Source organism: Cervus canadensis, chromosome 3 (assembly GCF_019320065.1).
Source record: "Cervus canadensis isolate Bull #8, Minnesota chromosome 3, ASM1932006v1, whole genome shotgun sequence".
In the NCBI taxonomy this organism is placed as follows: Eukaryota; Metazoa; Chordata; class Mammalia; order Artiodactyla; family Cervidae; genus Cervus; species Cervus canadensis.
Genome location: NC_057388.1, coordinates 40,984,391 through 40,996,480, shown reverse-complemented (window position 1 = coordinate 40,996,480; position 12,090 = coordinate 40,984,391). Strand labels below are relative to the sequence as shown.

General features: G+C 38.6%; 1 protein-coding gene across 4 annotated transcripts in view; it reads left to right on the top strand.

Annotated features, from left to right (window-relative positions):
* PTPN12 (protein tyrosine phosphatase non-receptor type 12) overlaps positions 1-12,090 on the top strand; it is an 85,540-nt gene that overhangs the window by 16,341 nt on the left and 57,109 nt on the right. The window contains exon 1 of one of the 4 annotated variants that reach the window (XM_043462947.1): positions 11,732-11,735. The exons of the other annotated variants lie outside the window; for them this stretch is intronic. Within the exon in view, the coding sequence (XP_043318882.1) occupies positions 11,733-11,735 (3 nt within the window). The 5' untranslated portion in view covers position 11,732. Of the gene's footprint in view, positions 1-11,731; positions 11,736-12,090 lie in introns of those variants that run through there. 4 annotated transcript variants of the gene reach the window in all.

The following is a 12,090-nucleotide window of genomic DNA, read 5'->3' as shown; positions in this document are numbered from 1 at the left end:
GTTCTCTAAACGAGTGAGTATGCCATGTAAAGAGACTGGTGAAACATTTAGGGACAAAGCCTATCTGAGTAGAGTGCTTTTTCTCCTGACTTGTATTTAAAGCACAGATACTACAATAATAAATCTCAAATTTGACCTCACCAAAAAAATCTATAATATGAAAGGTAATGCAGAGATAAGCAGTGGATTAAGATAAAACACTTTAACACATTTAACAGCTGGAGGGTTATTATCTGAAATATAAGTAGCTTCTGTATATAAATAAAAAGAATACTCCAATAGGAAAATTAAGAAATGCTAAGAAAATTAACAGAAGAAAAATGCAAATAATTACTAAGCATGGGGAAAAAATCACCAACCTATTCAATAATCAGAGAAATACAAATTATTTTAGCATTTACTTTGGAGACAGGTCCATCAGCTCCCACCAAATTTGGTAAAATTAAAAATTGGTAATTATGGCAATTCATAAATTGATAATAGCAAATGTCAGCCAGGATAGAGAAAAACTAGCTTTTTAGGTCTGTTAATAGGTAAGACTTTTTTTGGAAGGCAAGAAGCTTAACTTGGTTGATTACTTCAAAGGGGAGGTATATGGAGGAGAGGTGATTCCTTTTTCATTTATAATTATGTGCAGAAAAAGTTAACAACTCTGGGATTACTATCCTCAGAAAAGCCAGTTGGCAAGATTCGCCCTTGGTAGGTATCTGGGAACTTGGACTTTTGAGAGGCTTCCCATCATTGAGAATGGCTCCCTTTGCTTTTACTGTACAAATATGTTGTTGTTTAGTCACTAAGTCGTGTCAGACTCTTTTGTGACCACATGAACTGTAGCCCACCAGGTCCTCTGTCCATGGGATTTCCCAGGCAAGAATACTGGAATAGGTTGCCATTTTCTGCTCCAGAGGATCTTCCCTACCCAGGGGTTGAACCCAAGCCTCTTGCATCCCCTGCATTAGCAAGCGGATTCTTTACCACTGTGTCATCTGGGAAACTGTGTGTATACACAGGCACACATATATACCTCATCTCTAAGACTCTGTGGATAGGTTTTTATATGTGTGTATTAACACCCATTTACACCTTTTCCCCCTTGGTGGTGAAAGATTGAAAACTTTCTTTGGTGACATTGTAGGTAATAAAATAAAGAAACAAATCGAAAACAAAGTGTTTTCAGGTATGTTATTTAGGACAAGGGGCTTATTACTTTATTTTATTTATTTTTAAATTTATTTTTAACTGGATGATGATTGCTTTACAATATTGTGTTGGTTTCTGCCATACATCAATGAAATAGCCATAGGTATATATGTGTCCCCTCCGTCTTGAAGCTCCCTCCCATCTCTCACCCCATCCTCCTACTCTAGGTTGTCACGGCACCTGGTTGACTTCCCCGAGGCACACAGCAGATTCCTACAGCTGTTTGTTTTACACGTGGTAATGCATGTTTCCATGATCCTTCCCCCACTGTGTCCACAAATCTGCTCTCTATTTCTTTGTCTCCATTGCTGTCCTTCAGATAAGTTCATCGGTACCATCTTTCTAGATCCCATATATATGTGTTAATATACAATATTTGTTGTTTTCTTTCTGACTTCACTCTGTGTAATTAAGGCTCTAGATTCATCCACCTCATTAGCACCGACTTAAATGCATTCCTTTTTATAGCCAAGTAATACTCTATTATATGTATGTACCACAGCTTCTTTACCCATTCATCTGTCAATGGACATCTAGGTTTGCTTCCATGTCCTGGCTATTGTAAACAGAGCTGCAGTGAACATTGGGGTACATATGTCTTTTTCATTTATGATTTTCTCAGGATATATGACCAATAGTGGGATCATTGGGTCATATGATAGTTTTATTCCTAGTTTTTTAAGGTATCTCTATACTGTCCTCCATAGTGGGTGTATCAATTTATATTCCCACCAACAGTGCAAGAGGGTTGCCTTTTTTCCACATCTTCTCCAGCATTTATTGTTGTAGATGTTTTGATGATGGCCATTCTGACATGTGTGAGGTGATATGTCATTGCAGTTTTGATTTGCATTTCTCTAATAATGAGTGATCACTAGCATCTTTTCATGTGTTTATTAGCCATCTGTCTTCTTTGGTGAAATGTGTCTTAATGGAACTTCTGCCTACTTTTTTCAGTTGGACTGCCTGTTTTTCTGACGCTGTGTTGCATGAGCTCCTTGTGTATTTTGGAAACTGATCCTTTGTCAGCTGGGCTGCTCAGGTGGCAGTAATGGTAAACAACCTGCCTGCCAATTCAGGAGGCTCGGGAGACACAGGTTCAATCCCCGGGTCGGGAAGATCCCCTGGAGAAGGAAATGGCAACCCGCTCCAGTATTCTTGCCTGGGAAATCCCATGGACAGAGGAGCTTGGTGGGCTATACAGTCCCTGAGGTTGCAAAGAGTCGGACATGACCGCGCACACATACACATACACTTTTATCAGTTGTTTCATTTGCTGATCTTTTCTCTGATTTTAAGGGTTCTCTTTTCATCTTGTTTATAGTTTCCTTTACTGTGCAAAAGCTTTAAACTTAATTAGGTCCTACTTGCTTAGTTTTGTTTTTACTTCCATTACTCTAGGAGGTGGGTCATAGAGGATCTTGCTCTGATTTACGTCATAGAATGTTCTGCCTGTGTTTTCCTCTAAGAGTTTTATAGTTTCTGGCCTTACATTTAGATCTTTAATCCATTTTGACTTTATCTTTGTGTATGGTGTTAGGAAGTGTTCTAATTTCATTCTTTTACACATAGTTGTTCAGTTTCCCCAGCACCACTTATTGAAGAGACTGTCTTTTCTCCATTGTGTATTTTTGCCACCATCGTCAAAGATAAGTACTCATAGGTGTATGGGTTTACCTCTGGACTTTCTATCTTATTCCATTTAAATAATTACTTTAAATTACACTTCATTTTTTATCAGTTTCACATATCAGTATAATGGTAAACAACACAGATGAAATTTCAAGTAGCATTTTAATTTTATTTATTTATGACTGTGCTGGGTCTGCATCGCTGCATGGGCTTTTCTCCAGGTGTGGCAAGCGGGGGCTCCTCTCTCGTTGTCGTGTGTGGGCTCCTCATTACAGTGGCTTCTCTGTTGCTGAGCCCAGGCTGTAGGCATGCGGGCTTCAGTAGCCGTGGCTCGCGGGCTCTCAAGCACAAGTTCCGTAGTTGTGGTTCGAGGGTGGATTCTTTACCATTGAGCCACCAGGGAAGTCCCTCAAGTAGCATTTTAAATGTATACTCTCCAGTTATACAGACTGTATTATCTCAACTTACTGAACTGAGTAAGTTATAAGTGTGATAATAGGGTGCCAATTCATTGACTATGTGATGCTCTGAGTATGGTTATTGGTGCCAATTTTATTTAAAAGACTTGTCATATTTCATTGTATATGTGATACATGGAAGACCCTATGTATTGTGGAGGAATTAAAATAAATATAGGAGATTATCTTTGGCAGATAGAAAATTAAAATCTTGGGTGGCAGCAGTAGTGGTAGTGATGGGATAAAATTTATAAACAAATGATGGATAGAAGAAGGAATGAAATACCTGACTAGGATCTACTTTTAGAATATATGCTACATAAGGGCAGGTTTATCTGTACCACCTAAACGAATATCTGACACAGAGAGTAGGTTAGGAAAAAAATGATATAAGACATATCCTCATGAGGTGATAATTGATTCTTACTTTTTCCTTTTATTATAAGTGTCCAGATCCAGTATGTCAACAAACAGAGAAAGTGGTTTTCTTTTTCCCCCCGAAATATAGCAGTTAATTCACTAGTCAGTTCAGGTCAGTTCAGTTGCTCAGTTGTGTCCAACTCTGCGACCCCATGGACTGCAGCACACCAGGGCACCTTGTCTGTCACCAGCTCCTGGAGTTTACTCAAACTGATGTCCACTGAGTCTATGATGCCATCCAACCATCTCATCTTCTGTCATCCCCTTCAGTCTTTCCCAGCATCAGGGGCTTTTCAAATGAGTCAGTTCTTCGCATCAGGTAGCCGAAGTATTGGAGTTTCAGCTTCAACATCAGTCCTTCCAATGAATATTCTGGATTGATTTCCTTTAGGATGGACTGGTTGGATCTCTTTGCTATCCAAGGGACTCTCAAGAGCCTTTTCCAACACAGCAGTTCAGTTCTTCAGCACTCAGCTTTCTTTATAGTCCAACTCGCACATCCATACATGACTAGTGGAAAAACCATAGCCTTGACTAGACGGACCTTGTTGGCATTGTCTCTGCTTTTTAATATGCTGTCTAGCTTGGTCATAACTTTTCTTCCAAGGAGTAAGCGTCTTTTAATTTCATGGCTGCAGTCACCATCTGCAGTGATTTTGGAGCTCCCCAAAATAAGTCTGCCACTGTTTCCCCATCTATTTCCCATGAAGTGACGGGACCAGATGCCATGATCTTAGTTTTCTGAATGTTGAGCTTTAAGCCAGCTTTTTCACTCTCTTTGTTCACTGTCATCAAGAGGCTCTTTAGTGCTTCACTTTCTGCCATAAGGGTGGTGTCACCTGCATATCTGAGCTTACTGGCAATCTTGAGTCCAGCTTGTGCTTCCTCCAGCCCAGCATTTCTCATGATGTACTCTGCATATAAGTTAAATAAGCAGGGTGACATTATACAGCCTTGACGTACTCCTTTTCCTATTTGGAACCAGTCTGTTGTTCCATGACCAGTCCTAACTGTTGCTTCCTGACCTGCATACAGGTTTCTCAAGAGGCAGGTCAGGTGGTCTGGTACTCCCATCTGTTTCAGAATTTCCTACAGTTTATTGTTATCCACACAGTCAAAGGCTTTGGCATAGTCAGTAAAGTAGAAATAGTAAAGTAGAAATAGGTTTTCTGGAACCCTCTTGCTTTTTTGATGATCCAGTGGATGTTGGCAATTTGATCTCTGGTTCCTCTGCCTTTTCTAAAACCAGCTTGAACATCTGGAAGTCCCCAGTTCACAGATTGCTTAAGCCTGGCTTGGAGAATTTTGAGCCTTACTTTACTAGCGTGTGAGATGAGTGCAATTGTGCGGTAGTTTGAGCATTCTTTGGCATTGCCTTTCTTTGGGATTGGAATGAAGACTGACCTTTACCAGTGCTGTGGCCACTGCTGAGTTTTCCAAATGTGCTGGCATATTGAATGCAGCACTTTCACAGCATCATCTTTCAGGATTTGAAATATCTCAGCTGGAATTCCATCACCTCCATTAGCTTTGTGTGTAGTGATGCTTCTAAGGCCCACTTGACTTCACATTCCAGGATGTCTGGCTCTAGGTGAGTGATCACACCATTGTGATTTTCTGGGTCCTGAAAATCTTTTTTGTACAGTTCTTCTGTGTATTCTTGCCACCTCTTCTTAATATCTTCTGCTTCTGTTAGATCCATACCATTTCTGTCCTTTATTGAGCCCATCTTTGCCTGAAATGTTCCCTTGGTATCTCTTAATTTTCTTGAAGAGATCTCTAGTCTTTCCCATTCTATTGTTTTCCTCGATTTCTTTGTACTGATCATTGAGGAAGGCTTTCTTATCTCTCCTTGCTATTCTTTGGAACTCTGCATTCAAATGGGTAGCTTTTCTTTTCTCCTTTGCTTTTCGCTTCTCTTCTTTTCACAGCTATTTGTAAGGTCTCCTCAGACAGCCATTTTCCTTTTTTGCCTTTTTTTTCTTGGGGATGGTGGATCCCTTCTCCTGTACAATGTCATGAACCTCCATCCATAGTTCATCAGGCACTCTGTCTTATCAGATCTAGTCCCTTAAATCTATTTCTCACTTCCACTGTATAATCGTAAGGGATTTGATTTAGGTCATACCTGAATGGTCTAATGGTTTTCCCTACTTTCTTCAATTTAAGTCTGAATTTGGCAATAAGGAGTTCATGATCTGAGCCACAGTCAGCTCCTGGTCAGTTTTTGCTGACTGTATGGAGCTTCTCCGTCTTTGGCTGCAAAGAATATAATCAATCTGATTTCAGTGTTGACTATCTGGTGATGTTCATGTGTAAAATCTTCTCTTGTGTCGTTGGAAGAGGGTGTTTGCGTTCTCTTGGCAAAATGCTATTAGCCTTTGTCCTGCTTCTTTCTGTACTCCGAGGCCAAATTTGCCTGTTACTCCTGGTGTTTCTTGACTCCTGGTGTCTCTTGACTCTGGTATTCCTACTTTCTTGCAAAAGTAGGAATACTTTTGCATTTCAGTTCCCTATAGTAAACAGGACATCTTTTTTAGTTGTTAGTTCTAGAAGGTCCTGTAGGTCTTCATAGAACTGTCCAGCTTCTTCAGCATTACTGGTCGGGGCATAGACTTGGATTACTGTGATATTGAATGGTTAGCCTTGGAAACAAACAGAGATCATTCTGTCATTGTTGAGATTGCATCCAAGTACTGCATTTTGGACTCTTGTTGACTATGATGGCTACTCCATTTCTTCTAAGAGATTCTTGCACACAGTAGTATATACAATGGTCATCTGAGTTAAATTCACCCATTCCAGTCCATTTTAGTTTGCTGATTCCTAAAATGTTGATTTTCACTCTTGCCATCTCCTGTTTGAACACTTCCAATTTGCATTGATTCATGGACCTAACATTCCAGGTTCCTATGCAATATTGCTCTTTACAGTAGGAGGGGCGAATTTGCGTTTAGAATCAAACCCTATTCCTGCCAGAGACACTAAGAGGGTCAAACAAACCTAGTACACACCGGGACCCAGGGACCCCACAGAGACTGAGATAGAACTGTGAGCGTCTCCTGTGGAGCTCTGGGTGCAGCAGACTTGGGTATGGCATAAGCCCTCTTGGAGGAGGTCACCATTAACCCTACCATAGAGCTGCCAGAATTTACACAGGACTGGGGAATAGACTCTTGGAGGGCACAAACAGGATCTTGTGCACCAGCACCTAGGAGAAAGGAGCAGTGACCCCACGGAGACTCACCCAGACTTGCCTGTGAGTGTCCAGGAGTCTCCAGCTGAGGCGTGGGTCGGTGGTGGCCTGCTGCAGGGTTGGGGGCAGAGTGTAGCAGTGCATGCATGGGATCTTTTGAAGGAGCTCACCATTATATTCATTACCTCTACCATAGTTTGGCCCCAGGTAAATAGCATGGAAGGAACACAGCTCCACCTATCAACAGAAAATTGGATTAAAGATTTACTTCAGAATGGTCCCATCAGAACAAGACCCAGTTTCCCCCTCAGTCAGTCTCTCCCATCAGTAACTTTCCATAAGCCTCTTATCCTTCTCCATCAGAGGGCAGGCAGACTGAAAACCACAATCACAGAAAACTAACCAATATAATCACATGGACCACAGCCTTGTCTAACTCAATGAAACTGTGAGCCATGCCGTGTAGGGCCACCTAAGAGGGACGGGTCATGGTGGAGAGTTCTGACAAAATGTGGTCCACTGGAGAAGGGAATGACAAGCCACTTCAGTATTCTCCCCTTGAGAACCCCATGAACAGTATGAAAAGGCAGAAATTCATTAGTAGAGCATAGCTATCTAACCTTACATGAATATTGTGTGACTTGGTAATCTGAGACACTTTAAAGGCACTTCCCAACAGCTAGCTTGTCCCTTTCCTATATTGGTTAGGGCATATAATTTCTATTCAAACAACTACGGAGGGTTTCTTTGTTACTTTTTTTTAAAAGAAGTTTTAATTGTGGTAAGTGTACAGTTTAGTAGTGCTAAGTATATTCACATTGTTGTGAGGCCAATATCTGGAACTCTTCATCTTGCAAAACCAGAACTCTATACCCATTAAACAACTAACTCCTATTGCCCTTCTCCCAGTTAGCCCTTAGCAACTACCGTTCTCCTTTCTATCTATATGGGTTTAATTAGTCTTCATACCTCATTTAAGTGGAATAAAAAGTATTTGTTCTTTTGTGGCTGGCTTGTTTTATTTAACGTATTTTCATGTTTCATCCATGCTGCAGCATGTGTCAGAATTTCTTTCCTATTTAAGGTCAATTAGTATTTCATTGTATCTGTATACCATGTTCTGTTTATCCATTGGCCCCTCCATGGACAGTTGGATTGTTTTCACCTTTTGGCTATTGTGATTCATGTTGTTATGAACTTGAGTATACACATACCTGTCTCAGAGCCAGCTTTCAGTTACTTGGGGTATATATCCATAAGTGGACTTGTAGGATTCAAGTTTTAATTTTTTAAATTACTATGCTGTTTTCCACAGTGGCTACACCATTTTACAATCCCACCAACAGTACACAGAGGTTATAGTTTCTACACATCCTCACCAACATTCGTTTTTTTTGGGGGGGGGAGGCGTTTATTTGATAGTAGCTGTTGCACTGGTGAGGTGGCATCTTATTGTAGTTTTGATTTGTATTTCTGTGCTCATTAGTGATGTTGAGCATCTTTTCATATGCTTTTTATATATATTTTTGAGAAGTATCTAAGTCCTTTGCCTCTTTTTAAATTGTGTGTTTTTTTTATTGAGTTGTAGGAGTCCTTTATATAGTGTTTCTATATATTCATCTTTTGCACAAAAAAGACAGTTTATGAAAATTTAACAGTCATAATAAAATAAAACTTGTGATTCATTTTCAAAGTAAAATTCTCTCAGAACAGTTAATATGGACTCATAATTCAGTTTAATTAACAATTCTTAAAATCACCTGAAGTTTCAGTTATTATTTTTTCTACCAAGATTGCTATACAGATTGACATTATCTTCTGCCTGTCTTAGTAAAGGTTTTACTAGAGGAAATATTAGTAAATTCTGTTCAGTGACTTTGACCATGGTTGAAAGTCATCAAAATGTCACATCTTTTATTTCAAATCTTGGGTTATTTTGATTCAAGAATTCTAAAATTAAGAAACACATTCTAGATTTTATTTGTAAATTATTTTTGTTGTGTATTTAGTCTGTTACCGCAAGTTTGTTTTTATTTAAAATATTGCAGAAATCTTGATAATTGTATGTAGGTGGGTCCTAGTTTTTCATGATTAAGTCTGGCTTTTTGTTTGAAGAGGAGTACTATTTATCTTTATTACAAAGAGATATGCGAAGACAAAATCATGCCCTTGGTAACTTTGGGTGAACATAACTTCACAGTAGTATAATCTGGCCCTTTCCAGACCAAGTCTAAAATAATGCCAGAATGAAACACTTGTTGCAAGAAATCATCAATATCTAATATCAGAAATCACAACAAAAAGAAACCTTATGCCCATTACCTGTCAGACCTCATTCCCCCTCACCCCAGCATCCTAGAAACTACCAATCTACTTTCTGATTATAAATTTGCCTAGTCTGGACATTTCATATAAATGGAATGATATCTGCCTTTTTTGTCTGCCTTCTTTTACTTAGCATGTTTTCAACTTTCATCAGTTAAGGATGTATCGATACTTTATTCCTTTTCTGTGGCCAAATAATATTCCATTGTTTGACTAGACTACATTTTGTTTATATTTATCAGTCAATGGACATTTGGGTTGTTGCCACTTTTTGACTCTTATGAGTAATACTACTATGATTATTTTTTGTGTATAGTTTTTAGTGTGGGCATATGTTTTCAGTTCTCGTGAGTATATACCTAGGGGTGGAATTACTGGATTACATGGTAACTCTATATTTAACCTTTTAAGGAATTGCCAAACTGTCTCTAATAAGAATTTAAAATTTAAATTTACAAACAAAAGTTTGGCAACCTAACTTGACTTTATCTCTACTTGGTCTCCTTTTTGAGAAATGAAATGATTGTGTGGAAGTAGATCCTTTATTATACTTAATTTTTTATATCTTAAAAACATAAATACTTCATATTAATCAAAGCATTTTTATGCATTGATAGGGAAAATTGGCAGAGCATATTTTAATAGGAGTTCCTTATATGTAACTAGACTTGGGGAGTGGAGTGAGAAGACGCAAAAATATGGCTTGTAAACTTAAGCCTGGTTTGCCAGGTAATTTTCAAGCTTTTAGGTAAATTAAAGGACATATGTGGTGTCTGCATAGATCCATAATGGAAGGATTAGGGAGAACATCAGTGAGCCATTCTGGAATTTTGCCTGTAATTTATTTTGTCTAATGGTGCCTAAATAGACTTATAATGTATAGTTGGAAATTGCTTTCTGAATTTTAAATAGAAATTGTCAACTGGTAATGAGCAATGTGGTCTCAAGTGTTCTGTTCTGGTATGGCATCAAATCTTAGGGTACACACAAAAAGAGATTAAAATCTCGTTAAGAGATTAAAATCTCTTAGTGTTTTTAAGAAAAAAAAGACACTATTTGAATATACAAATAAAGATATTTTGGTATTTGCTAGTTTCTATAAGAAGTCAGCAGCTTCCCTTACAGCTCAGTTGGGAAAGCATCTGCCTGCAATGCAGGAGACCCAGGTTCAATTCCCGGGTTGGGAAGATCCCCTGGAGAAGGAAATAGCAACCCACTCCAGTATTTCTTGCCTGGAGAATCTTGTAGACAGAGGAGCCTGACGGGCTACAGTCCATGGGGTCGCAAGAATCAGACACAACTTAGCGAGTAAACCACCACCATAAGAAGTCAGCTAATCTGAAGCACGTAATTAAAAATGTTCCTTAAATTCCTCATCTGTTGATCTTATATGCTCTTCTCAGTCTTTACATATTTAAAGGCAAGCTCTATGGTGAATGTTGGGTAGGGTGCTTTGCATGCATGATGATGAACACAAATGCGTTTTTCTGTCTCTACTCCTTGGCGTACATTAATTATCAGTTATTTATTATTTTGTTATGCCACCAAATTTCCCATTTTTACATAGTCATTCAAAGGGTTTCTTAAATATTTTTAATTGAAAAGACAATACAATTCCTTTAATATAATTAAAGGAAAGAAAATTAAGTTACCCATCATTCTGTCCTTAAAACAACTATCTTTCTTCATTGGTAGTGGGACTAGAAAGTTAGGGTCGGGTTTGGTAGCTGTTTACTGAGGTATTCTCACTGGAACTTGAAACTGGTTGGATGTGAGAGGAAGCAAGTGGACAGATAAATGGGGAAAGTCCAAAACTACTGGGAGGTTTTAAGCCTGAATGGCTAAGGAGGGTAGAGGTGCCATGAATATCAAAAGGGACATAGAAGCATTTGAAAAAATCAGTCAATTTCTTTGTATCTAGTTAGATTTGAGAGGCTGTTGTGAATGTTCCAGAAAACACAGATTTGGAGATTGTGTCATATAATAGTTGTTTGTTGTTTAGTTAGTAAGTTGTGTCCTGCTGTTTTTTGACACCATGGACTACAGCCTGCCAGGCTCCTCTTGTCCATGGGATTCCAGGCAAGAACACTGCAGTGAGTTGCCATTTCCTTCCTCAGGGTATCTTCCCAACCCAGGGATCGGCCTGCATTGACAGACGGATTCTTTACCACTGAGCCACCAACAAAGCCCAATGTAATAGTTAAAGGAGTAGTAAGGAGCAGGGGATAGACTTGCTAAAAGACAAAATTTGAGGAGACAATAGATGAATAGAGAACACATACTTAAAGGACCAGAAAGGGTAAGAGGAAAGTCAAGAGACAGTAGTTTCATAGAATCGAAGAAAAGAGTTTTAAAAAGAGGAAGATCATTTGTTAAACACTTTACAGGAATTGAGGCTATTAATTTTGATGCCTTTTGGAGATTATTGGTGACTTCAGAGCAGTAGTTTTCAGTACAAGTGGTAAAGAGAAGAATGAAATTTTCAGGGGGTTCAGGAGTTCATGGTTTACCAGAAGTATGAGTTTCATTTCCATATGGTGGTAAATATGAACTGAGCTTTCTTTTTTTTTTTTTTTTTTGTTTGTTTTTTTATTGAACTGAGCTTTCTTAAATTGCAAAGGTGACTCTTCCTGTGCTACATTTGTTTTTGCAAAGATGAAAATATGAATTCTACATCCACACTATTAATTTGAGGGGTCTTTATTTTTCAGTTGGACAGTTATTGTAACTTAATGTGTTGACCCTGGGACTCAAAATCTTCAAGTCTACTGTATATTTATGTTATATATTTTGGAATAATGAGATTAGTGATGAATTGCTTTGGAATACTTTGAGAGTCTGGGCTTAGAGTATTTCCCA